Source organism: Oncorhynchus masou, chromosome 9, assembly GCF_036934945.1.
Source record: "Oncorhynchus masou masou isolate Uvic2021 chromosome 9, UVic_Omas_1.1, whole genome shotgun sequence".
In the NCBI taxonomy this organism is placed as follows: domain Eukaryota; kingdom Metazoa; phylum Chordata; class Actinopteri; order Salmoniformes; family Salmonidae; genus Oncorhynchus; species Oncorhynchus masou.
In genome coordinates this window covers 45,678,587-45,705,214 of record NC_088220.1, presented here as the reverse complement: position 1 = coordinate 45,705,214, position 26,628 = coordinate 45,678,587, and the positions used below count along the sequence as shown (strand labels likewise).

The following is a 26,628-nucleotide window of genomic DNA, read 5'->3' as shown; positions in this document are numbered from 1 at the left end:
AACCAAATGTTGCAATTTCGATTTGTCTTGCGATTTAGATCAAAACACTTGGGTGAACAGTTGGAATCATGGAAATGGAATGATGATGATAATAGTGAGCACTTTGAATGCAGTGTTGTTTGAGATGACAACAAATGAAAATGCCAGGGAGGAGTTATTGTGACATAGTAGAAATGAAAGTATTGGTCAGTGTTTCCTAGGGGACCCTATAATCTTCAGGTACGTTAAATGTTTTCTCTTAGCTACTTGTCATGGAATATTCTAATCATTTCTTCAAACAATCATCTTTGTTCAATATCGATTAATTATTGCAAAAATGAGACTGGTCAACCCAACAGTCTTGACTGTATGTTTTTAACCCCAACAACCTGGCTTAGTTCCCCAGATGCAATAATGATTTTGAGACAATGAGCGATTGTTCTACTCCTAAGCTATCTCTAGTGAAACACATTCTTGTCTATGTAATGCAGTCTTTAACTCATTTGTCAGCTCAAGCCATCTCCGGTGACTGTACGCCCAGATTAGCTGCAGGGAACTGCAGTGGAGACCATAAAAACAGACACTAGTAGGACAGAAATGTCTTACTATTAGTTAAGTATTAATCACTAACTATTTATATCAAACAAATCAAGCAAATATATAATTATTCTCTCACATTCCCCTCATGTGGGGCCTCATGTGGGGCGGCAGTGTAGCCTAGTGGTTAGAGCATTGGACAAGTAACCGAAAGGTTGCAAGTTCAAATCCCCAAGCTGACAAGGTACAAAATCTGTCGTTCTGCCCCTGAACAGGCAGTTAACCCACTGTTCCTAGGCCGTAATTGAAAATAAGAATTTGTTCTTAACTGACTTGCCTAGTAAAATAAAGGTTAAAAAAAAGAAAGAAACTCGGTTTCTTCTAGAAAAATTCAGGATTGTAAAATATACATTTAAACTAACAAAATACGCGTACTGGCGGCAGAGAAGGCAGGAGAGTGGAAACTGATTTACAACGGTGTCGTTTAATATCCATAAACCACCGTCAACAGAACAATACAAATAAATGGGTCAAACAAAACCCGGTAAATACCAGCATACCATGCATTAGCACTACAAGAAACAATTACCGACAAGGACATAGGGGAGAACAGAAGGTTAAATACACAACATGTGATTGATGGAATTGGAACCAGGTGTGATGGAAGAAAAAACAAAAACAATGGAAAATGAAAAGTGGATCAGCGATGGCTAGAAGGTCGGTGATTTCGACCGCCGAACGCCACCCGAACAAGGAAAGGGACCAACTTCGGTGGAAGTCGTGACATGAGCTTAATACCATTTTATCAAAACCCAATCAACTTGGAACATAATCAAACCCATAAAATGAACATCACACACAAGCTTCATTACAACAGATAGGACAGTCATCACGCTGGCACCGCACACAAAGGTAGGGGTCAGCATGATACAAATGTCCACCCCATTTAGAACCCTTCCTAAACCAGTGACAGACACCCCTCTCTGGGCACCTTGTCCACACAGTGTAGAACATGAGCTCATTATCTGGGTCCTTATTAGATGATTTTTCAACGCCGATGCCGATTAAATAACACAAAAACACAGCGCTGTGCTTCAAGCATTGCGAAGAGCTGCTGGCAAACGCAGGAAAGTGCTGTTTGAATTAATGCTTACGAGCCTGTTGCTGCCTACCACCGCTCAGTCAGACTGCTCCATCAAATCATAGAATTAATTATAATATAATAACACACAGAAATACGAGCCTTAGGTCATTAATATGGTCGAATTTGGAAACTATCATTTCGAAAACAAAACGTTTATTCTTTCAGTGAAATACCGTTAAGTCTAAATATTGCTATTACATTGCGCAACCTTCAATGTTATGTCATAATTATGTAAAATTCTGGCAAATTAATCACAATCTTTGTTAGGAAGAAATGGTCTTCACACAGTTCGCAACGAGCCAGGCGGCCCAAACTGCTGCATATATATACCCTGACTCTGCTTGCATAGAACGTAAGAGAAGTGACACAATTTCCCTAGTTAATATTGCCTGCTAACATGAATTTCCTTCTGTTCACCTGATTTAGAATTCCTCACAATCAAATGCAGACCGCATTATCTACCAAGAGAATTCTCTTCGATTATAATCACAGCCGTATATATCCCCCCCAAGCAGACACATCGATGGCTCTGAACAAACTTTATTTGACTCTTTGCAAACTGGAATCCATACATCCTGAGGCTGCATTCACTGTAGCTGGGGATTTTAACAAGGCTAATCTGAAAACAAGACTCCCTAAAATGTATCAGCATATCGATTGCGCCACCAGGGCTGGCAAAACCTTGGATTACTGTTATTCTAACTTCCGCGATGCATATAAGGCCCTGCCCCGCCCCCCTTTCGGAAAAGCTGACCACGACTCCATTTTGCTGATCCCTGCCTACAGACAGAAACTGAAACAAGAAGCTCCCACGCTGAGGTCTGTCCAACGCTGGTCCGACCAAGCTGATTCCACACTCCAAGACTGCTTCCATCACGTGGACTGGGACATGTTTCGTATTGCGTCAGGCAACAACATTGACGAATACGCTGATTCGGTGTGCGAGTTCATTAGAACGTGCATTGAAGATGTCGTTCCCATAGCAACGATTAAAACATTCCCTAACCAGAAACCGTGGATTGATGGCAGCATTCGCGTGAAACTGAAAACGCGAACCACTGCTTTTAATCAGGGCAAGGTGACTGGTAATATGACTGAATACAAACAGTGCAGCTATTCCCGCCGTAAGGCTATCAAACAAGCTAAGCGTCAGTATAGAGACAAAGTAGAATCTCAATTCAACGGCTCAGACACAAGAGGTATGTGGCAGGGTCTACAGTCAATCACGGACTATAAGAATAAATCCAGCTCAGTAACGGACCAGGATGTCTTGCTCCCAGGCAGACTAAATAACTTTTTTGCCCGCTTTGAGGACAATACAGTGCCACTGACACGGCCTGCAACTGAAACATGCGGTCTCTCCTTCACTGCAGCCGAGGTGAGTAAAACATTTAAACGTGTTAACCCTGGCAAGGCTGCAGGCCCAGACGGCATCCCCAGCCGCGCCCTCAGAGCATGCGCAGACCAGCTGGCTGGTGTGTTTACGGACATATTCAATCAATCCCTATACCAGTCTGCTGTTCCCACATGCTTCAAGAGGGCCACCATTGTTCCTGTTCCCAAGAAAGCTAAGGTAACTGAGCTAAACGACTACCGCCCGTAGCACTCACTTCCGTCATCATGAAGTGCTTTGAGAGACTAGTCAAGGACCATATCACCTCCACCCTACCTGACACCCTAGACCCACTCCAATTTGCTTACCGCCCAAATAGGTCCACAGACGACGCAATCTCAACCACACTGCACACTGCCCTAACCCATCTGGACAAGAGGAATACCTATGTGAGAATGCTGTTCATCGACTACAGCTCGGCATTTAACACCATAGTACCCTCCAAGCTCGTCATCAAGCTCGAGACCCTGGGTCTTGACCCCACCCTGTGCAACTGGGTACTGGACTTCCTGACGGGCCGCCCCCAGGTGGTGAGGGTAGGCAACAACATCTCCACCCCGCTGATACTCAACACTGGGGCCCCACAAGGGTGCGTTCTGAGCCCTCTCCTGTACTCCCTGTTCACCCACGACTGCGCGGCAACGCACGCCTCCAACTCAATCATCGTTTGCGGACGACACAACAGTGGTAGGCTTGATTACCAACAACGACGAGACGGCCTACAGGGAGGAGGTGAGGGCCCTCGGAGTGTGGTGTCAGGACAATAACCTCACACTCAACGTCAACAAAACTAAGGAGATGATTGTGGACTTCAGGAAACAGCAGAGGGAACACCCCCCTATCCACATCGATGGAACAGTAGTGGAGAGGGTAGTAAGTTTTAATTTCCTCGGCATACACATCACAGACAAACTGAATTGGTCCACTCACACAGACAGCATCGTGAAGAAGGCGCAGCAGCGCCTCTTCAACCTCAGGAGGCTGAAGAAATTCGGCTTGTCACCAAAAGCACTCACAAACTTCTACAGATGCACAATCGAGAGCATCCTGGCGGGCTGTATCACCGCCTGGTACGGCAACTGCTCCGCCCACAACCGTAAGGCTCTCCAGAGGGTAGTGAGGTCTGCACAACGTATCACCGGGGGCAAACTACCTGCCCTCCAGGACAAAAACACCACCCGATGTCACAGGAAGGCCACAAAGATCATCAAGGACAACACCCAACACACACCCGAGCCACTGCCTGTTCACCCCGCTATCATCCAGAAGGCGAGGTCAGTACAGGTGCATCAAAGCTGGGACCGAGAGACTGAAAAACAGCTTCTATCTCAAGGCCATCAGACTGTTAAACAGCAACCACTAATATTGAGTGGCTGCTGCCAACACACTGACTCAACTCCAGCCACTTCAATAATGGGAATTGATGGGAAAGGATGTAAAATATATCACTAGCCACTTTAAACAATGCTACCTAATATAATGTTTACATACCCTACATTATTCATCTCATATGTATACGTATATACTGTACTCTATCATCTACTGCATCCTTATGTAATACATGTATCACTAGCCAATTTAACAATGCCACTTTGTTTACATACTCATCTCATATGTATATACTGTACTTGATACCATCTACTGTATCTTGCCTATGCTGCTCTGCACCATCACTCATTCATATCTTTATGTACATATTCTTTATCCCCTTACACTGTGTATAAGAAATTAGTTTTGTAATTGTTAGTTAGATTACTTGTTGGTTATTACTGCATTGTCGGAATTGGAAGCACAAGCATTTCGCTACACTCGCATTAACATCTGCTAACCATGTGTATGTGACAAATAAAATTTGATTTGATTTGAATATGCAGGTTTAAAAATATATATACTTCTGTGTATTGATTTTAAGAAGGGCATGGATGTTTATGGTTAGGTACATTCGTGCAAAGATTAAAACATCCCCCGTTTGGCGAAGTAGGCTGTGATACAATGATAAATTAACACGCACCCCATTGATTTTATGCAATGCAGGACAAGCTAGTTAACTACACATGGTTGATGATTTTACTAGGTTAACTAGTGATTATGTGAAGATTGACAGTTTTTTTATAAGATAAGTTTAATGCTAGCTAGCAACTTACCTTGGCTCCTTGCTGCACTCGCGCAGTCTACTTGTGGAGTGCAATGTAATCGGCCATAACCAGTGTCCAAAAATGCAGATTACCGATTCTGCCATGCCGATTAATTGGTCAACCTCTCTAGTCCTTATGCTCAGAATTGGGGTCCTCATCAGACATGTAGTCAGGAATAGGGAATAGTTCAGGGAAATCATTCAGTTTCCAAAAACCCTGTGAATTATCCAATCCAAAATGACATTGCTCAGTGACTCTCATGTTCTGTCACTAAAGAATCCCTCAATTTAACACACATCAATACTGGCAGAATGTACATTTATATCAACCTACAATAAAATTATCCTATAATTCCAGTATTTAATGTTCTCATCACGATTATAATTCCAGAGCAGTATCTTAATGCAATCTTAGCCTAAATTACTATACATTTAGCAGTGTGTAGACCTCCTCAATTAACCTGATACCCCAGATAAACAGTTTAAATCAATTACGGGCAGTTGGCCAACCCCTTTCACGGCACACAATCACCTGTCAAAAAAATAATATTCTTCAGATCTTCGCAGTTCAAAGTGGATGGCCCATGATAATGTCCCAATTTCAATGTCTCACCTGAGCCCCACCCCAACTCCTACTATGTCTTATCCATTTGCCTTTGGAACAGATCTCGCTCCATGCTCACCCCACATGGACTTCTGTTGCATTTTTCCAAATTGGCTTATACTCCCCCTATGACACTGTCAACCTCATCGCAGAGTCGCAGGGTGTCACCTGTGCTCCCTCTCGGCCTCTAGGTCACCAGGCTGCTCGTTATGGCACACCCCTGTCACCATCGTTACGCACTTCAGCACATTATGACACTCACCTGCTCCATCACCTCCTTGATTACCTGCCCTATATATGCCACTCCCTTTGGTTCCTTCCCCAGTTGTCGTTGTTTCTGTTCCTGATTCATGTCGGTGCGCTGTTCACGTTTCTTTTTTTGTTCATTTATTAAATATGTTCACTCCCTGAACTTGCTTTCCGACTCTCAGCGTACATCGGTTACAGAATGACACCTCACCAAAGGGAAGCATCAGGGAGTGTTTTTTTGTTTGTTTTTGGAGGTGATGTTGAGTCCAGGTGTCAGAACCGGAGCTACCTGGGAGGCCTCAGCCGGTTTGTCGGATTCCCATGCCTTGGCGGGTTTGACGGGTTCCACTGCCTCAGCTGGCTCGACGGGTTTCCCTGACTCAGCTGGCTTGGCGGGTATCCTTGCCTCAGCGGGCTCGACAGGCTGTCATGCCTCAGCGGGCTCGACAGGCTGCCTTGTCTCAGCGGGCTCGACGGGCTGCCTTGCCTCAGCGGGCTCTACGGTCTGCCATGCCTCAGCGGGCTCTACGGTCTGCCATGCCTCAGCGGGCTCTATGGTCTGCCATGCCTCAGCGTCCCTGACGGGTTGCCATGCCTCAGCGGGCCTGACGGGTTGCCATGCCTCAGCGGGCCTGACGGGTTGCCATGCCTCAGCGGGCCTGACGGGCAGCCATGCCTCAGCGGGCTCGACAGGCTGCCATGCCTCAGCGGGCTCGGCGGGTGTCCCTGCCTCAGCGGACTCAACCTCAGCTGGCTCGACGGGTTTCAGCAGGCTCGACAGGCTGCCAAGTTTCAGCAGGCTCGACAGGCTGCCGGGTTTCAGCTGGCTCGCTAGGCTGCCATGCCTCGACCGAGGCAACCGGGGAGGTCTCAGCCGGCTCATCAGGCTCCCACGCCTCTACCGGTTTGTCAGGTTTCTTTTCCTTAGCGTAGGCGACCGATCCGCTCCTGACCCCCGGGATCGTCATCTTGGTCGGCGTTCTGTGGCTGGAGCCGCGCATCGGGGAGGGGGTCCTGTCACTTGTGCTCCCTCTCTGGCCTCTAGGTCACCAGGTTGCTCGTTATGGCGCACAACTGTCACCATCGTTACGTGCGTCAACACATTGACACTCACCTGGACTCCATCACCTCCTTGATTACCTGTCCTATATATGTCATTCCCTTTGGTTCCTTCCCCATTGTTTCTGTTGCTGTTTCATGTCGGTGCGCTCTTCGTGTTTCTTGTTTTGTTCATTTATTAAATGTATTCACTCCCTGAACTTGCTTCCCAACTCTCAGCGTACATCATTACACAGGGTCAGGATATTATCCCGATCATCCAGCAGACCCAATCTGGTGAGATTTGTATTGAAGAAAAAATAAACGCAACAATACACTCCTTCATATATCACTCGATACATTCATACATATCACTCTAGCTCCAAAAACCTCAAAAGACTGATAATTCACCATGTGAGTCGTGTAAAAACAACACTGCAAATCAAATTCGAATTACTACCCTTAATAACTCCATAAAGACATATGTACCCATAACTTCATGGTAAAAAAAGACTTTAGACAGCCTCCCCTTATTAAAGGGCAGGCCTCTCTTTACCCTGTGGACTGAATCACAAATAGGGCTATGAACTATAAACCTCTATATAATTATCAGTATTACAAATGTCCTTAAATTCATCATCCAATGTCTCTCAGCTTTCCAGTGAGGGCGATCAAACCACACTAGAAAGTAAAGACAGAGGTCAGAGGTCATTCAAACCCTTCAAATAATTGTTTTTCTCTATTCGATGAACTATGTAAAAGCAGTCAAACGTTTCATACATTTCGTATCCCAGTGTCTTCAGTACAATTCTTATCAAAATAATTCACGTGTTCAATTCAAACTCAGAAAAGAAAAACCTCTGAAAATTCCATGCTTGTGCCCCTTTAAAATACATCTCCTCTAACCCATGAAAACCCCAATAAAACCAAATGAAATAACATTTCGCTAGTGTCTAGTTTTCTAACTCTTAAGCAATCCAAACGATTCAAATTCAAAATTCTTACTTTCCAATTAACTTACTTTCCTTTGTTTGTCTTCACTAGTCTACATCTCCATTTCCTTTAACTCAGCAAGCCCTCTATAATCTCCGCTATACTCTTCCTCTGTTTTTCCGTCTAACGTTACTTTACCAGGTGAATAAAAAAAAATGTATAGTCAAAACAAACAGATCTTCTGTCCACAAGGAGGTCACTTTAATTACTATGTTATCTCTTGTTTCGCTGGTTGTACTTTCCCATATGATGCATTCTGACCCTGCTCTACCAAATACTTTACTAATTTGATAATGTTTGGCATACGAGTTTCTTTGCCTTTTTACGCCCATAACAAATTCACTACGTATTGTATCAACACAGAGCCCTCAAATTTCCACCTTTAGTGATTACATTTAAATGCGGCATGTTGCCAAGTTTGACTCTTTGGCTAGCTTGCTAGCTAACTTTACTTCCAGACACAAACAAGAGAACACATCTTATACGTCATCATGCATGATGGACGTGTCTCCCTGTCAGGAATGCTATGCATTGTGTTGCCCTTAGTTTGAAGATGTAATCCGGAGACAGATGTTTTCTCCATCTCTTTTGCTATCATACTCTAATTCATCAATTAATCTGCTTGGGAGTTAAAGTGACAAGGAAATATTCAAATTTGTTTCAGGAAAACTTTGTTGCTCTAGCAGACAGTTTGAAATAATATTTTACTTTTTGGAATTCGCTACCTCTTTCTCTTATTGGAAGGATTAATATCATTAAAATGAATGTGTTGCCTAAATGTTTATATTTATTTCAATGTTTACCCATTTTTATTCCAAAATCTTTTTTAATTCACTGTATCAAACATTCATGTATTTTATTTGGGATAGCAGGGTACCACGGATTGGTAGAAAACATTTACAGAAGCCTAAGGCATTGGGTGGTTTAGCTCTACAACATTTTTAGACATACTATTGGGCTACAAATTTCAGAGCCCTTTTGTACTGGCTGCAGACTGATCCTACTGGCCCTAGACCACTCTGGGTCCAGATGGAGTCTGAATCATGTAAACCTGCTGCCATTTCTTCTGTGATGTGCTCATCTCTCCCAGTGTCCCTAGGCAAAAGGTGTGTCAACCCAATTGTAAAGCAGTCTCTTAAAATTTGGAATCAGTTCTGTTTAGCCTTTAGCCTCCGAGGCTTTTCTCTATCAGGCCCAATCAATCAGAACATTTTATTTCCTCCATCTTTGAATGATGGGGCTTTTGCCATCTGGCACTCACTAGACCTCTCCTCATTAGCCCAAATATTATTTGATGATACATTTGCCTCTTTTGCTCAGCTACAGGAAAAGTTCAACCTCCCCCGATCCCATTTTTTCCACTATCTCCAGACTAGGAACTTTGTCAGAGCTAACACCCCTGAATTTCCCCATAGGCCTGTGAAATACAGCTATAGAGATCATCTTTGAGCTGAACAAGCTTGCTAGGGGCTCAAATTCAGATGTATATGCAATCATTAGTGACTTACAGAACCATTCTTTGGTGCCTTTAAAGACTCGATGGGAATAGGATTTGGGGGAGGAACTTGGATGACACCTGGGAATCTGTGCTGCACAGGGTGCATTCGTCCTCTTTTAGCACTTGACACAGCCTCATTCAATTCAAGGTGGTTCACTGTATCCACTGGTCCGGGGCCAAACTTGGAAGAATATTCTCTGATTTTGATCCTACATGTGTCCGATATAAAACGGAACCAGCCACACTTTTGCATATGTTTTGGGGCTGTCATAAACTGTCAAGTTTCTGGGAATTAATAGTTCAATGTTTTTCTGATATATATGACACTTTAATAGATCTGTCTCCCCTTACAGCCCTTTTTGGAGTACTGACCATAGGTACCCTCCTGTCAAGAATCCAGTTGGACACTGTTGCTTATACAACTCTTTTAGCTAGACGGCTAATACTACAGAACTGGAAGATGGTAGCTCCCCCATCTTATAAATGTTGAGTAAGAGTTGTCTTGTGCTCTCTGAAACTAGAAAAAATGTAATTCAATATACGTGGGAACCTCAAATAAGACCGGAATGACTTGGTCTCCATTCCGGTCTTATTTTAAACAGTCCATCCTCTCATGGTATTCACTTTTTTTTTTTAATAAGTCTGTATTTGACTCCCCTGTGACTTAAGGGTTGGATGAGCATTTCTTTGTGGGTTTTTTTGCGGGGGGGGGCATTAAGTTTGATGATGTGCTTATTGATTGTGACCTGCGGATGCCTTGTTCCTCTTGCCCGGTCACAGACTAAAATGTGAGATTTTGCACTGTTTTTTAAAATATATTTTTTAAACATTTTGTTCACGCTTACATAAAATGATTATCATATATATTTTTCTTTTAAAGCATTGTAAACTTTATTTTTGGTCCAGTGGATGGTCGGTCTGTGGCCATGACTGTCTGTGAGTGGTTGCATTTCTCCACTCCTATCCCTTGACTGTTTACAGGAACAATGGTGAGGTGTTTGCTCTGTGTGTTTGCTCTGCCCTTTAACCTTTGTAGCCTTCCGCCCGGTGTGTTTAACTTGTCTAAAGTGCGGTATCTTTATAGATAATAATTTTTTGTATTTTTTTCTAGTTGAGTATATTGTTTTGTGTTGTGTGTAAAACAAAGTTTTCAAAACACATGTTTCCCATGCCAATAAAGCCCTTAAATTGAACTTGAATTGGGAGAGCGGAGAGAGATGACTCAAGTAGAGGAGTCCATGCATCAATACCTGTGTGTGGTAAAATACGGTATACCGCCCAGCCCTAATTGTAATGGTGTGTTCGTGGAGGTGAGTGTGTGTTGTTGTCACACAGATGCTGAAGGCCCTAATCATGGGATATCTACAGCTTCCCAAGATGGCCTGCTCCTCCCTGTTGTTCAGGCCCAAGATAACACCCTGAACAAATTCTATGGATTATACTAAACACATACTGATTCTAATAAACTACTGAACATTACAGCTTCTACTGTGCGTGTGCGTGTTTGTTAGGGTTGGGCAGTATCCAGGTTTTCATACCGTTTCTGTACCATACCGGATATACTGTATTACCGGAAGTGCCGCAGAAAACTATTTAGCCAACAGGGATCTTGATCCAGGAGGGGATTGAATGGATTGAATGTCTCTGCTGTAACCAAGACGCTTGATCTTGCCATCTAGCCACTTTAGCTAGCAAATTAGCAAACCAAATGCATAGCTGGAGCCCTGAGCTGGAGATAATTGATTTGACACATTTTAGATTTCTTATAGTTATACTTAAATAAACAGTGGCGTAGCACGCACCCCTTGCAAAGCGGGCGTGCCCCCATCCAAAATAATAATAATTATGACTATTAATATTACATAGAAAATGTGCTGTAAAGTTACCTTTTTTTAATCTTTAACATTTATTGAACAATGATGGTTTTCACTACTTTTAACCAGGGCCATTAGTCCTCCGGTCAAAAGTCGTGGTGAACCAAAGAGGTGCACATTTTAGTTTTTGCCATAGTGCTACGCACTTGATTCCATTAATTAACTCATCATTAAACCTTTGAATAGTGGAATCAGGTGTGTAGTGCTAGAGGGCAATAACTAAAATGTGCCCCTCTTTGGGTCTCCATGACCAGGATTAAGAGACACTGATGTAGGGACGCTGCCAGAGGCTGTGGCCCAGTCCAAAAACAACTCCCTGCTCTCTAGGCTCCTGCACTTCACAGACCATAAAACCAGAAGAATTGAATTGGTATACACAGCAAACTGGTTTTCTGCTGAGGGGAGGAGAGGGGGAGAGAAGGGGCCTCCTTTCACTTTGTGGTGGAGGAAAACTGATGAGATTGGTTGGTAGGGAGAGGAGCAGTATACTGTATTGTGCATTTTCTATATGCAGAATTATTCATCCAGCACTTAGTGTAATATATTGTGATGTGGTGATTACAAATCAAATTAAAATCAGATTGTATTAGTCACATGCGTTGAATACTTACAAGCCCTTAACCAACAATGCAGTATTAATAAGAAAATAGAGTAAAAGAAAAAAAGTAACACAATCAAATAACAATGAGGCTATATACAGGGGGTAATACAGGGGGTACTGCGAGATGCAGCAGTGTAAAAACAAAGGGGGGGGGTCAATGCAATAAGTGGCCATTTGATTAATTATTCAGTCTAATGTCTTGGGGGTAGAAGCTGTTAAAGAGCCTTTTGGACCTAGACTTGGCGCTCCGGTACCGCTTGCCGTGCGGTAGCAGAGAGAACAGTCTATGACTTGGGTGACTTGACTCTTTGACCATTTTTTTGTGCGCGTCTCTCTGTGTGGAGTAAAGGGAAGCTTTAGCCTACAGCTCCGCAGTCTGATGTTAGTTACCATAACAATGATGGGGAGAGCTCTACTTCCCTGGTGGCGGCGTGGCCCTCTGACATCTGGTAGAAATGAGGTAAAATGGATTAAGTTAGCCTCCATTAGTATCCCCAGCCACTGTGAGCTCCGCTTCTGGATCAGCATGTTTTTGTTTGGCCTTATACAGCTCCTTGAGTACGTTCTTAGTGCCAGCGTCGGTTTGTGGTGGTAAATAGACGGCTATGAAAAATATAGATGAAAACTCTCTTGGTAGATAGTGTGGTCTACAGCTTATTATCAGGTACTCTACCTCAGGTGAGCAATACCTCAAGACTACCTTAATATTAGACATCACACACCAGTTGATATTGACAAATAGACACACACCCCCACCCCTCGTCTTACCGGACTTCTGTCCTGCCGATGCACGGAAAACCCAGCCAACTGTATATTATCTTTGTTGTCATTCATGACTCGGTGAAACATAAGATATTCCATTTTCCAGTAATACAGTGCATTGACTAAAATGTATTAAATATTTTTTCCCCTCATCAATCTACACACAATACCAAATAATGACAAAGTAAAAAAAGGTATTGGTTTTATCTTGCAAATGTATTACAAAACAAACAAACAATTAATATCACCCTTTACTCAGTACTCTGTTGAAGCACCTTTGGCAGCAAGGATTTCATCAAGGATCTCTGTGTCTGAGGTCCCTCGACCCTGACTACTCTTCCAGGCCCTGCTGCTAAAAAATATCCCCACAGCATGACGTTGCCACCATGCTTCACCGTTGGGATGGTTGTTGGCCAGGTGTTGAGCGGTGCATGGTTTTCTCCAGAGGTGACGCTTGGCATTCAGGGCAAAGAGTTCAACCTTGGTTTCATCAGACCAGATAATCTTGTTTGTCATGGTCTGAGAGTCCTTTAGGTGCCTTTTGGCAAACTCCAAGCGGGCTGTCATGTGCCTTTTACTGTGGAGTGGCTTCCGTCTGGCCACTCTACCATAAATGCCTGATTGGTGGAGTGCTGCAGAGATGGTTGTCCTTCTGAGAGGTTCTCCCATCTCCACAAAAGAATTCTGGAGCTCTGTCAGAGTGACCATCGGGTTCTTGGTCACCTCCCTGACCAAGGACCTTCTCCCCCGATTACTCTGCTTGGCTGGGCGGCCAGCTCTAGGAAGAGTCTTGGTGGTTACAAACTTCTTTCATTTATGAAAGATGGAGGCCACTGTGTTTTTGGGGACCTTCAATGCTGCAGCAATTTGTTGGTACCCTTCCCCAGATCTGTGCCTCGACATAATTCTGTCTCAGCGCTCTACCCACAATTGTGGGACCTTATACAGACAAGTATGCCTTTCCAAATCATGTCCAATCAATTGAATGTACCACAGGTGGACATGATTCAAGTTGTAGAAACATCTCTAGGATGGTCAATGGAAGCAGGACGTACCTGAGCTCAAAAGGTCTGAATACTTATTTAAATATGGTATATAAATATGGTATATGTTTTTTACTTTTCATAAATGTGCAAAAGTTTCTAATAAAACAGTTTTCGCTTTGTCATTATGGGATATTTTGTGTAGATTGATGAGGAAATGGTTTTATTTAATCCATTGGGAATGAGTGAACTCTTAATGTGCGTATGGGCTTTTTGAATGAATCATCACCTTAGAAAGCACTGTCATTTCATTGTGTTAGGCTTTGGAACAACATCCACAACTGCCATGTTTTCCACTTAGTTTCAACCTGTTTTCGAACAGGTGTTCTGCTAACGGAACACATGGCCAACAGCCAGTGAAATTGCGGAGCGCCCAATTCAAAACAGAAATAATCATTATAAAAATTCAGAAAACATACAGGTGTTATACATTGGCTTAAAGATAAACTTCTTGTTAATCCAACCGCTGTGTCAGATTTCAAAAAGGCTTTATGGCAAAAGCAAACCATGCGATTATCTAAGAACAGCGCCCAGCAGACAAATCATTACAAACAGTAACCAGCCAAGTAGAGGAGTAACAAAAGTCAGAAATAGCGATAAAATTAATCACTTACCTTTGATGATCTTCATATGGTTGCACTCACAAGACTCCATGTTACACAATAAATGTTATTTTTGTTCGATAAAGTCCCTCTTTATGTCCAAAAACCTTAGTTTTGTTGGTGCGTTTTGTTCAGTAATCCATTAACACAAAGTGCGGTCACAGCAGGCAGACGACAAATCAAAAAAGTACCATAAAAGTTTGTAGAAACATGTCAAACAATGTTTATAGTCAATCCTCGGGTTGTTTTTTTCATAAATAATCGATCATATTTCAACCGGACAATATCTCTGTCAATAGAAAAGGAAAAACAAGAAAGGCGCGCTCCCGGTCCTCTCATTGAAAGTGGTATTTCTCCCTCATTTTTTAGAGTAAAAGCCTGAAATAATGCCTAAAGACTGGCCACATGTAGTGAAAGCCATAGTGATCTGGGTCATAAGTCTTTATATGGTGGATAGGCTTTCAATGGAAAAACAGCCATTTGAAAATAATAATAATAAAATAAGCACTTCCTGGATGGATTCTCCTCAGGTTTTCGCCTACCATATCAGTTCTGTGATACTCACAGACATTATTTTAACAGTTTTGGAATCTTTAGAGTGTTTTCTATCAAAATATACCAATTATATGCATGCCCTAGCTTCTGGGCCTGAGTATCAGGCAGTTTACTTTGGGCACCTCATTCATCCAAACTACTCAATACTGCCCCCAGTCCCAGAATGGTTAAACCTCTTTCTTCAAATGGATCAATCACAGTGAGGTGATTTTCAATGGAATTTGCATTAATGTCAGACTGGTTAGAGGGACAATATAGCCCAATATAGAGTACCAGGCCATTAGGACTTGATGGTTGTCAGTGAGTTGGGTACTACCAATGCATGTCCAGTGTGCATTTTATTGCGGTCATGATTGCTGGTGTGGTGGTAATATGGTCACCGCAACAGGCCTACTACTCTGGTCTTTTTCCCTCCTCTCTTTCTTTCTCTTTCTCGATTATATTTATCTCCCCTCGCCCTCCCTTTTCTTTCTCTGTGCTATTTAGCTTTTCGGTGCAGACTGCAGCACTTTAGGTACCGCTAAGTGAGTGTACAGTATGAGCTAGATTTCAAATTCTTAAGTGGGAGAGAGGAAGTACGGAGCGAGACATAGTGTGTGGAGTAGGTGGCTGGTCTGAATAGTTGAATGGCACTGTTACGGCTGTTGTAACACAGCTGGTGATTTGGACACGCATGCACAGAAACAGACATACATACATACATACATACATGCACACACACACACACACACACACACACACACACACACACACACACACACACACACACACACACACACACACACACACACTCCTTTGCTTAGTGCAATTCCCAGAGCTCACTCGAGCTTGGATTGACTTCCTGTCTTTTTTCCATGTCCCTCTAAATCACGTCGGAATATTTGTGTGAACAGTATGTGTGGACGAGAGAGAGAGAGCGTGCACGAGAACTCGAGGGAGCGGGCGAGACTGGGTGCTAGAGTGCGTGCCTGTGTGTGTTTTTGGCTGTCAGTTCTGGTCAGCTGACGACCTTGTCTTGCTTCGATTGGAGGAGCCAGCTGTGTTCAGCTACAGTGTAGGCAGATCAGATCAGTGCGGAGAGTGGAGCGACAAGGCAGCCTCTGTCTGCTGCAGCTGGAGGGTCCCAGCGCTCAGCACTTAGCCGTACTGAGCCAGAGGAGAGCAGTGGGACTGCAGTACGAAGTAGGCAGGCAGTGCTGGAGCACCGGAGCTTTAGGTACTAACCTGGGCTAACCTGACTAGGCTGTAGCTGGGGTTTCCTGAAGTTAGCATCACTTAGCACTATTAGGCTGGTCCAAGGTCCAGGGGGCCAGGGCTGGGTGGTGAATCCAGGGCAGAGGGCTCTGTCTGGGGGTGACGTGGTTGGGTACCTGGGTATGGGCTGCTCGGCCAGCTTGGTGCTCCTCCAGGCCCTACGTTCCGTGGGCCGGGCCAACTGTGTCCACATGTGCTCCCGCCAGGACCAGCTATCCTCGGACGCCCTGCCTCCCGGCGAGGGCCACACCGCCACCGGGGGAGGTAGAGCCCTCACCATCATTGTTATGGTAACTAACATCAGACTGCGGAGCTGTTGGCTGCAGCCTCCCTTCTTCCTTTGTTGGGGGCGGGGGGGCGGGCAGAGTGTAAGAGGGCTAGAGGGAATCTGTTTGGGCTCCTTCTGTTTTTGTATATGAGTGTTAGCCATGTGGTATTAACATACAGCGAGGGGAGAATGTGTCCTCTCTCTGTGTTTGTGTAAGTGTGTGCGTGTGACTGGGTGTGTGTGTGTGCGTGTGTGTGTGGAGGGTAATGCATTATCCAGGAGCAAGCCATCATGTGGACAGAGCTGTGTGTTACTCCCTCTCAGCTGAGAGGGAGAGGGGTGGAAACAGAGGCAGGAGGCTGCTGGGGATGTACATGGAGAGAAGGGTGGTTGGGGGTGGCTGCGGGTCAGTCCAGGGCAATATAGTTTCTGTGGGAAAAATGTGTCTCTTTGCTCATGTTTCATCTAATAGGCTGCTGATAAGATGATGTGAGTGTTTGTCGAAGTCAACGGGTGAATGAATGAGCAAATGAACAAATGTAGGGTAGGGGTGGATGTCAGAAGGTGAATTCACCAATTTGTAAGTCGCTCTGGATAAGAGCGTCTGCTAAATGACTTAAATGTAAAATGTATTGGACTGGCCAATATTCTTTTGTTTCTGTCTGTGAGTGACCGCAATACCATTTGGATCCATTATTAGGAGCAGTAGGGTTGAGTTGTCCCTGTATGCTGTTCTTGGGTCAGTTTAGCATTTTCCCTACTAATGGTTAAGGTTAGGATTGGGAAGGGGAAGCTGATCCAAGATCTGTACTGAGGAAAAGCTTCACCCCAAAGTTTATTAAGGCAGTAATGAGTTGTGACCGCTTGGTTCGTGATTGTGAACTAAATCAGTGGTCAGTCTGAGACTGACGGGTGATGTTATACTTAGGGTGACAATGTGATGCTGAGGAACAGGGGTGTACAGATATTTAATAGTTACAGCCAAAATTGTTGTCACCATTCAACATGGGTATCTGTATTTCAATGTCCCTGTCCTTCCGTCTGTCCGACCATCCCTCTGCCTGGTCATTGTAGGGCTAATCCCCATCTCTGGGACAGGCTTCCATATTCCCAGAAATTCTTTGTTTCCTGATTGCTGAATGCATGGTGACATTGAAGAAATTGAAAAATGTCACGACTCAAATTGAGGGGTGTTGTAGAAAACAAGGTCATCAGCGATTGGACCTAAGTATCAAAGTTAATGACGAATTTACTAAATGTCGCTGTACCCATGTGTGTTTTGGCTCTTACTCAACTGATCGTTTTCTGGGCAGAATCAGATGGTGTAGAACGTATTTTCATTCTAGACATCATAGGGGAGATGTCGTATGTGGGTGTGATGTAGCATTTGGCCGGAGCAAGGAGTTTGGGTAACCAGGCAACCATAAAGTCCCCTCTCTCTTTTCTCTCCGCTTTCTTCTCTCTCTCTCTGCCTCTCTCTCTCTGCCGCTCTGCCTCTCTCTCTCTGCCTCTCTGCCTTGGGAGTGTTTTGTAGTTGAGAGGCCATGGAAAGGGCTCTGTCCTTACTTTCTTTCAATTTTTCTTTTTTATGGTGGAGAGTTAACATACTGTTAGTTTAATTTTTTTTTTTCAAAGTTAGGGAGGAAGAAGACAGAGTTTTAGTTTCCTGGGGTTTGAACGGTGTGGTGTGCAATGATGGCTTCGTAGCCTTGGGCGAAGGAGATGCTGTCATTACGGCATGGATTCAGGTGTGTTCCTGAGAATGGAGTTAAGGTGGAGGAGGTTCTGCTCATGGTCGGCGAACAGCTAGGAGATGAATTTATGGATTCCGCTTCCAGAATTAACAAAGCTGTGATTGTCTTCATGAAAAGAGTGAATTTGGTGGGTAGGTTGATTGCTAGTGGAATATTTGTAAGGGATGTGTTGGTGGCGTAGCTGAGTCTGGGTCTAGACATGCTATGGATGGTGGTGTAGCTGAGACTGGATCTAGTCATGTCATGGATGGTGGTGTAGATGAGGCAGGGCCTAGTCAGGTTATGCTAGTGGATGAGGAGAGTATAGTGGGGAAGGGCAAGCGGCTAGGGGCGGTGGAGGAGGGTGTCAAGTGGAAGAGGGGAAAAAAGGGGAGAAGAAAGGAGGTGGGAGGGGAGAGGCTGGTGTGGTCAAAGGTACTAAGGAACCTTTGCCTGTTGTTAGGGGGAGGCCCTGACTAGAGAGAAAGGGCAGGTGGTCCGAATGGGAGATGAGGAGGAGGAAGGTGAATCTGAGGAAGAGGACAATGTTTAGGCTTTTTTTCCCAGGCTCCTCATCAATGGGTCCAGAGTATACATTTTGGGTTGAGAAAGTGAGTCACAACCGTGCATAATGGTCTACCTTCAGATGCTATTTAGATTAATAGTTTTTTTTTCTGGCACTGGGACTTTTTGAATTTTGCTATTGGTCTCTTTCTTTGCTGGCTTTTCTACCACTTCTTATGGAGACTCTTCGGGTAGGCTCGCTTAATATACAGTACCAGTCAAAAGTTTGGACACAGCTATTCATTCAAAGGTCTTTCTTTATTTTGACTATTTTCTACATTTTAGAATAATAGGGAAGACATCAATACTATGAAATAAAACATATAGAATCATGTAGTAACCAAAAAAGTATATTTGAGAATCTTCAAAGTAGCCACCCTTTGCCTTGATGACATCTTTGCAAACTCTTGGCATTCTGCTTTGCTGGTGACACTGTCTGTGATTTATTTAGAATTCAAGACACACTAAACCAGCATGGCTACCACAGAATTCTGCAGCGACACGCCATTCCATCTGGCTTGCACTTGGTGTGACTATCATTTGTTTTTCTACTTTGAAGAATATACAATATATTTAGATGTTTAACACTTTGTTTTCGTTACTACATGATTCCATGTGTGTTGGAATCATGTACAATGTAGAAAATAGTAAAAATAAAGAAAAACTTGAATGAGTAGGTGTGACCAAACTTTTGACTGGTACTGTATATATTTACAAAAAAATATACATGGGGGATTGAAAATGATGCAGACAATCTATCTGCAATATTAAAGCTGATCTACCCCCAGAGGTCCAGACATTAATTAGGCTGTTCTCTGACTCTCCATGTACCCTGGTCTGTCTGTCACTGACCCTTGTGTCAAGGGAAAATATGCAGCTACAGTTGAAGTCAGAAGTTTACACATTTAAACTCAGTTTTTCACAATTCCTGACATAAATTTTTTATTAAAGATTCACTGGTTTAGGTCAGTTAGGATCACCACTTTATTTTAAGAATGTGAAATGTCAGAATAATAGTAGAGAGAATTATTTATTTCAGCTTTTATTTCTTTCATCACATTCCCAGTGGGTCAGAAGTTTACAAAACAGTCAATTAGTATTTGGTAGCATTGCCTTTAAATTGTTTAACTTGTGGGTCAAATGTTTCGTGTAGCCTTCCACAAGCTTCCCACAATATGTTGGGTGAATTTTGGCCCATTCCTCCTGACAGAGCTGGTGGAACTGAGTCAGGTTTTAAGGCATCCTTGCTTGCACACGCTTTTTCAGTTCAGCCCACAAATGCTCTATAGGATTTAGGTCAGGGCTTTGTGATGGCCACTCCAATACCTTGACTTTGTTGTCCTTAAGCCAACTTGCCACAACTTTGGAAGTAGGCTTGGGGTCATTGTCCATTTGGAAGACCCATTTGAGACCAATCCTTAACTTCCTGACTGATGTCTTGAGATGTTGCTTCAATATATCCACAGAATTTTCCGCCCTCATGATGTCATCTAATTTGTGAAGTGCACCAGTCCCTCCTGCAGCAAAGCACCCCACAACATGATGCTGCCACGGTTGGGATGGTATTCTTCGGCTTGCAAGCATCCCCCTTTTTTCCTCCAAACATAACAATAGTGGGCCAAAGACTTCTATTTTTGTTTCATCAGAACAGAGTACATTTCTCCAAAAAGTACGATCTTTGTCCGCATGTACAGTTGCAAACCGTAGTCTGGCTTTTTTATGGCAGTTTTGGAGCAGTGGCTTCGTCCTTGCTGAGCGGCCTTTCAGGTTATGTTGATATAGGACTCGATTTGCTGTGGATATAGATACTTTTGTACTTGTTTCCTCAAGCATCTTCACAGGGTCTCCTTTACTGTTGTTCTGGGATTGAGTTGCACATTTCGCACCAAAGAACGCGTCTCCTTCCTGAGCGGTATGATGGCTGCGTGGTCCCATGGTGTTTATAATTGCATAATACTGTTTGTACAGATGAATGTGGTACCTTCAGGCATTTGGAAATTGTTCCCAAGGATGAACCAGACTTGTGGAGCTCTACCATTTTTTGCTGAGGTCTTGGCTGATTTCTTTTAATTTTCCCATGATGTCAAGCAAAGAGACTGAGTTTGAAGGTAGGCCTTGAAATACATCCACAGGTGCACCTCCAATTTACTCAAATGATGTCAATTAGACTATCAGAAGCTTCTAAAGCCATGACATTTTCTGGAATTTTCCAAGCTGTATAACGGCACAGTAAACATAGCGTATGTAAACTTCTGACCCACTGGAATTGTGACACAGTGAATTATAAGTGAAATAGTCTGTCTGTAAACAATTGTTGGGAAAATGACTTGTGTTATGCACAAAGTAGATGTCCTAAATGACTTGCCAAAACTATAGTTTGTTAACAAGAAATTTGTGGAGTGTTTGAAAAATGAGTTTTAATGACTCCAACCTAAGTGTATGTGAACTTCCGACTTCAAACTGTATATTGAACAAAAATAGAAAAGCAACATGTAAAGTGTGTTTCATGAGCTGAAATAAAAAGATCCCAGACATTTTCCATGCGCAGAAAAAGCTTATTTCTCTCAAATGTTGTGCAGAAATTTGTTTCCATCCCTGTTAGTGAGCATTTATCCTTTGCCAAGTTAATCCATCCACCTGACTGGTGTGGCATATCAATAAGCTGATTAAACAGCATGATAATTACACAGATGCACCATATGCTAGGGACAATAAAAGGCCACTATAAAATGTGCATTTTTGCCACACAACCCAATGTCACAGATGTCTCATGTTTTGAGGGAGCGTGCAATTGACATGCTGACTGCAGGAATGTCCACCAAAGCTGTTGCCAAATAATTTAATGTTCATTTCTCTACTATAAGTCACTTCCAACGTAATTTGTCAGTAAGTCCAACCGGCCTCACATCCGCAGACCAAGTGTAACTATGCCTGCCCAGGACCTCCAAATCCGGCTATTTCACCTGCGGGATCGTCTGAGACCAGCCACCCAGACAGCTAATAAAACTGAGGAGTATTTCTGTCTGTAATAAAGCCCTTGTGTGGGGAAAAACTCATTCTGATTGGCTGGGCCTGGCTCCCCATTGGGTGGGCCTGGCTCCCAAGTCGGTGAGGGCTCTCCGAGGCCCACCCATGCCTGCGCTCCTGCCCAGTCCTGTGAAATTCATAGATTAGGGCAACATTCATTTATTTAAATAGACTGAGTTCCTTATATGAACTGGAACTCAGTAAAATCGTTGAAATGGTTGCATGTTGTGTTTATATTTTTGTTCAGTATACTCCAGTCCCTGCCATTCCTCTCCCTCATCTCTGCTTCTCTATCTCCTCCCTCTCTCAGCAGGTAACCTAGCGGTTAGAGTGTCGATCCAGTAACCAAAAGGTTGCTGGTTTGAACACCCAAGCCGACAAGGTAAAGAATCTGTTGATGTACCCTTAAGCAAAGCACTTAACCCTAACTTTCTCCAGGGAAACCTTACTACTATGGCTGAACCTGTAAAACAACACATTTCACAGCACCTATCTGGCTTAGGTGACAATAATATATATATTTTTTATCTGCCTCCTTCCCCTGTTCATAAGAGTATGATATTCTCACTTTCTGTACTCTCTAGCCCTCTTTCTCTTCCACATCTCCCCCCTCTCATTCTCTCTGTCCCGCAATCTCCCCCCTCCCCCCATATATCCCCCTCTCTCTTTCTCTCTCCCCACCCTCTCTGCCCCTCTCTTTCTCCCTCTCTCACTCTCTGCAGTAGATGTGATCCAGATGGTGATAGCTGCAGTCTGATCCTGGACCCTGTCCTGTGCTGTCTCAGCACTAGGAAACATACACACTCTGGCTCCCATTACACAGCAGACTATTACTGCCTCCCAAACAGCAACCTATTTCCTACATAGTACTGTGCACTACTTTCAACCAGAGCCCTATGGGTCCTGGTCAAAAGTAGTCCACAATAAAGGGATAGGGTGCCATTTTGGATGTAAACAGAGATTTGTAATTGAGATAGACATTCACCAGCTTCTACTGGTGGTCAAACTCTGAGATATTATATGGCCTTGGACCTTCCTTGTCAGCTCTCCTTTTCATCAATTTCCTTCTGTCATGTGTTTTCTCGCATCCTCTCTCTTTCACTCTATTTTCTCTCTCACTCCCTTATTATATATTTTTCTCTCTCTCGCTCTCTCGGTCTTTCTCTTACATTTTCTCTCTCCATCTCTCGTTCACAACCCTGTTTGATTAGCAGTTGCTGCTAATTCTAAGGCCTGCGCTCGTTCTATTTTGATCCTGCACAGCTGCAGCAGTTTTACTGAGAATCAGCACAGGGGTGGATGGAAAGAATGGGAGAAAATAGGGAGAATGGGGTTGTTTGGTGGGATGTGGAAGAAAGAGGGGGAGATGGAGGGATGGAAGCAGCCCAGACAGCTGGAGCGGAATGGGGGGGTTGGATGTTTGATGGGCTGCAGGTGTTTTAGCAGCTCGTTAAAGGACTTAATGGGGTATGTAACAGAGCCTGTTGATACACACTGACTGAGATTTTCTAAATATTGAGCAATTATGGAACTTGAAATACACTGAACATATAGATGCAACTTGTAGAGTGTTGGTCTCATGTTTCATGAGCTGAAATAAAAGATCCCAGAAATGTTCCATATGCACATAAAGCTTATTTCTCTCAACTTTTGTGCACAAATTTGTTTACATCCCTGTTAGTGAGCATTTATCTTTTGCCAAGATAATCCATCCACCTAACAGGTGTGGTATACCAAGAAGCTGATTAAACAGCATGATCATTACACAGGTGCACCTTGTGCAGGGGGCAATAAAAGGCCACTCTAAAATGTGCAGTTTTGTCACACAACCCAATACCACAGATGTCTCCTGTTTTGAGGGAGCGTGCAATTGTCCACCAGAGCTGTTGCCAGAGATTTTGCTACCATAAGCCGCCTACAACATAATTTCTGAGAATTTGAAATTATGACCACGTGTAACCACGGCAGCCCAGGACCTCCACATCAGGCTTTTTCATCGGCGGGATCGTCTGAGACCAGCCACTCGGACAGCTGATGAAACTGTGGGTTTGCACAACCTAATCATTTCGGCACTAACTGTCAGAAACCGTCTCAGCGAAGCCTTTGGTCACTGGCTTGCTGGAGAAGTGTGCTCGTTATGGATGAATCCTGGTTTCAACTGTACCTGGCAGCTGGCAGACAGCATGTATGGTCTCGTGTGGGCGAGCAGTTTGCTGATGTTAACATTGTGAACAGAGTTCCCCATGATGAAGGTGGGGTTATGGTATGGGCAGGCATAAGTTACGGACAACGAACACAATTGCATTTTATCGATGGCAATTTGAATGCACAGAGATGCTGAGATCCTGAGGCCCATTGTCCCATCACTTCATGTTTAAGCATGATAATACAAGGATCTGTACACAATTCCTGGAAGATGAAAATGGGACAGTTCTTCCATGGCCTACATACTCACCAGACATGTCAACCATTGAGCATGTTTGGGATGTTCTGGATTGACGTGTACGCAGAGTGTTCCAGTTCCCGCAAATATCCAGCAACTTCGCACAGCCTTTGAAGAAGAGTGGGACAACATTCCACAGGCCACAATCAACAGCCGGGTCAACTCAATGCAAAGGAGGTGTGTTGCGCTGCATGAGGCAAATGACTGGACACACCAGATACTTACTGGTTTTCTGAGCCCTCTTCCACTTTAAATCTGTGACCAACAAATGCATATCTGTATTCCCAGTCAGGTCAAAGCCATAGATTAGGGCCTAATGAATTCATTTCAAGTGACAGATTTCTGTATTTTTTTTATTGAACCTTTTATTTAACTCGGTAAGTCAGTTAAGAACACATTTTTATTTACAATGACACCCTATCAAATGGCAAAAGGCCTCCTGCAGGAAGAGGGACTGGGATTCAAATAAAAATGTAAGACAAAACACACATCACAACAAGAGAGACACTACATGACAGCAACACATGACAACACAACATGGTAGCAACACAACATGGCAGCAGCACAAAACATGGTATGAACATTATTGGGCACAGACAACAGAAAAGGGCAAGAAGATGGAGACAACAATACATCAGGCAAAGCAGCCACAGGTGTCAGTAAGAGTGTCCATGATTGAGTCTTTGAATGAAGAGATAAAACTGTCCAGTTTGAGTGTTTTGTTGCAGCTCGTTCCAGTCACTAGCTGCACCGAACTGTAAAGAGGAGTGACCCAGGGATGTGTGTGCTTTGGGGACCTTTAACAGAATGTGACTGGCAGAACGGGTGTTGTATGTGGAGGATGAGGGCGGCAGTAGGTACAGTATCTCAGATAGAGGGGAAGGTTTTATAAATAAGCATCAACCAGTGGGTTTTGTGTCAGGTATACAGAGATGACCAGTTTACAGAGGACTATAGAGTGCAGTGATGTGTCCTATAAGGAGCATTGGAGGCAAACCATTTACTGGAAGTTTAGAGGTGTCAATCATTCATCTCACATTGTGTGTGTGTGTGTGTGTGTGTGTGTGTGTGTGTGTGTGTGTGTGTGTGTGTGTGTGTGTGTGTGTGTGTGTGTGTGTGTGTGTGTGTGTGTGTGTGTGTGTGTGTGTGTGTGTGTGTGTGTGTGTGTGTGTGACACTGTTTCCCTGATCTGCCAGAGAAAAGTGGTTTGTGGTCTAACTGTTGCTAAGAGGAGGGGGCTAGCTAGAGAGAAGATAGAGGGGTACATAGCATATGGAGTGTGAGACACCTTTAACATCAATTATAAAAACATTTGTAAACTGATTTTCTTTTTCTTCACATATGCTGTAGCTTGATCCTAGTTGACATAATCTGAGGTGTTTGTGTTGTGCCAGCCATCGTTTGAGACACAGCATACTCTTGAACACAGGGTAGGCGTCAATTTAATCATATAAATAGAATCCATAGAATGGACTTGCAATTAGCTGTTACACCATTGACATTGAAATGTAATTTACAATTGAGCTTTTAGTTACTACCACAACAAATATGTATTTTCTATTATCTATATTTTTATTATTATCTATGGAAGATGGTTGAACCTCCAACCATCTTTGTGGTACTAATTACAGCTGCACCATCGAGAGCATCCTGACTGGTTGCATCACCACCTGGAATGGCAACTGCTCAGCATCCAACCGTCTTCTACCCCCAAGCCATAAAACAGCTGAACAATTAATCAAATGGCCACCCGGACAATACATTGACCCCCCCCCCCCCTTTGTTTTTACACTGCTGCAACTCACTGTTTATCTATGCATAGTCACTTTACCCCTACCTACATGTACAGGTTACCTTGACAAACCTGTCCCCCCCCCACGTACACACACATTGACTCGGTATTGTTATATTATTGTGTCACTTTTTGTATTTTATTTTGTACTTTAGTTTATTTAGTAAAGTTTTTATTAGCTCTATTCCTTGACATGAATTGATAGTTAAGGGCTTGTAAGTAAGCATTTCACGGTAAGGTCTGTGCATGTGACAAACTTTGATTTGATTTGAACGTTTGTAAAGTTTGTTTGTAATTGTAATGTATAGTAGCTACATTTATCAGCCAAAACATGAAACGCACCCTTTATTCAGGAACATGCCGTGTCTCAACCGATGGGGGGCACAACACGAACACCTCAGATTATGTCAAATAGGATCTAAGCTACAACATAAGTGAAAATGGATTTAAAAATATATGTTTTACACGTTTTTAGATCATTGGTGGTTAAAAGCAGAAAAATATATACAAATGTTTCGTAAAAAAATCTAGAAATTATAAA

At 43.4% G+C, this 26,628-nt stretch overlaps 1 protein-coding gene across 4 annotated transcripts in view; it reads left to right on the top strand.

Moving 5' to 3' along the window:
* The window catches only part of LOC135546043 (dedicator of cytokinesis protein 10-like), a 181,778-nt gene that overhangs the window by 37,891 nt on the left and 117,259 nt on the right, over positions 1 to 26,628 (top strand). For 2 of the 4 annotated variants that reach the window (XM_064974133.1, XM_064974128.1), the window contains exon 1: positions 16,238 to 16,550. The exons of the other annotated variants lie outside the window; for them this stretch is intronic. In XM_064974133.1, coding sequence (XP_064830205.1) covers positions 16,383 to 16,550 — 168 coding nt within the window. In that variant the 5' untranslated portion in view covers positions 16,238 to 16,382. Of the gene's footprint in view, positions 1 to 16,237; positions 16,551 to 26,628 lie in introns of those variants that run through there. 4 annotated transcript variants of the gene reach the window in all.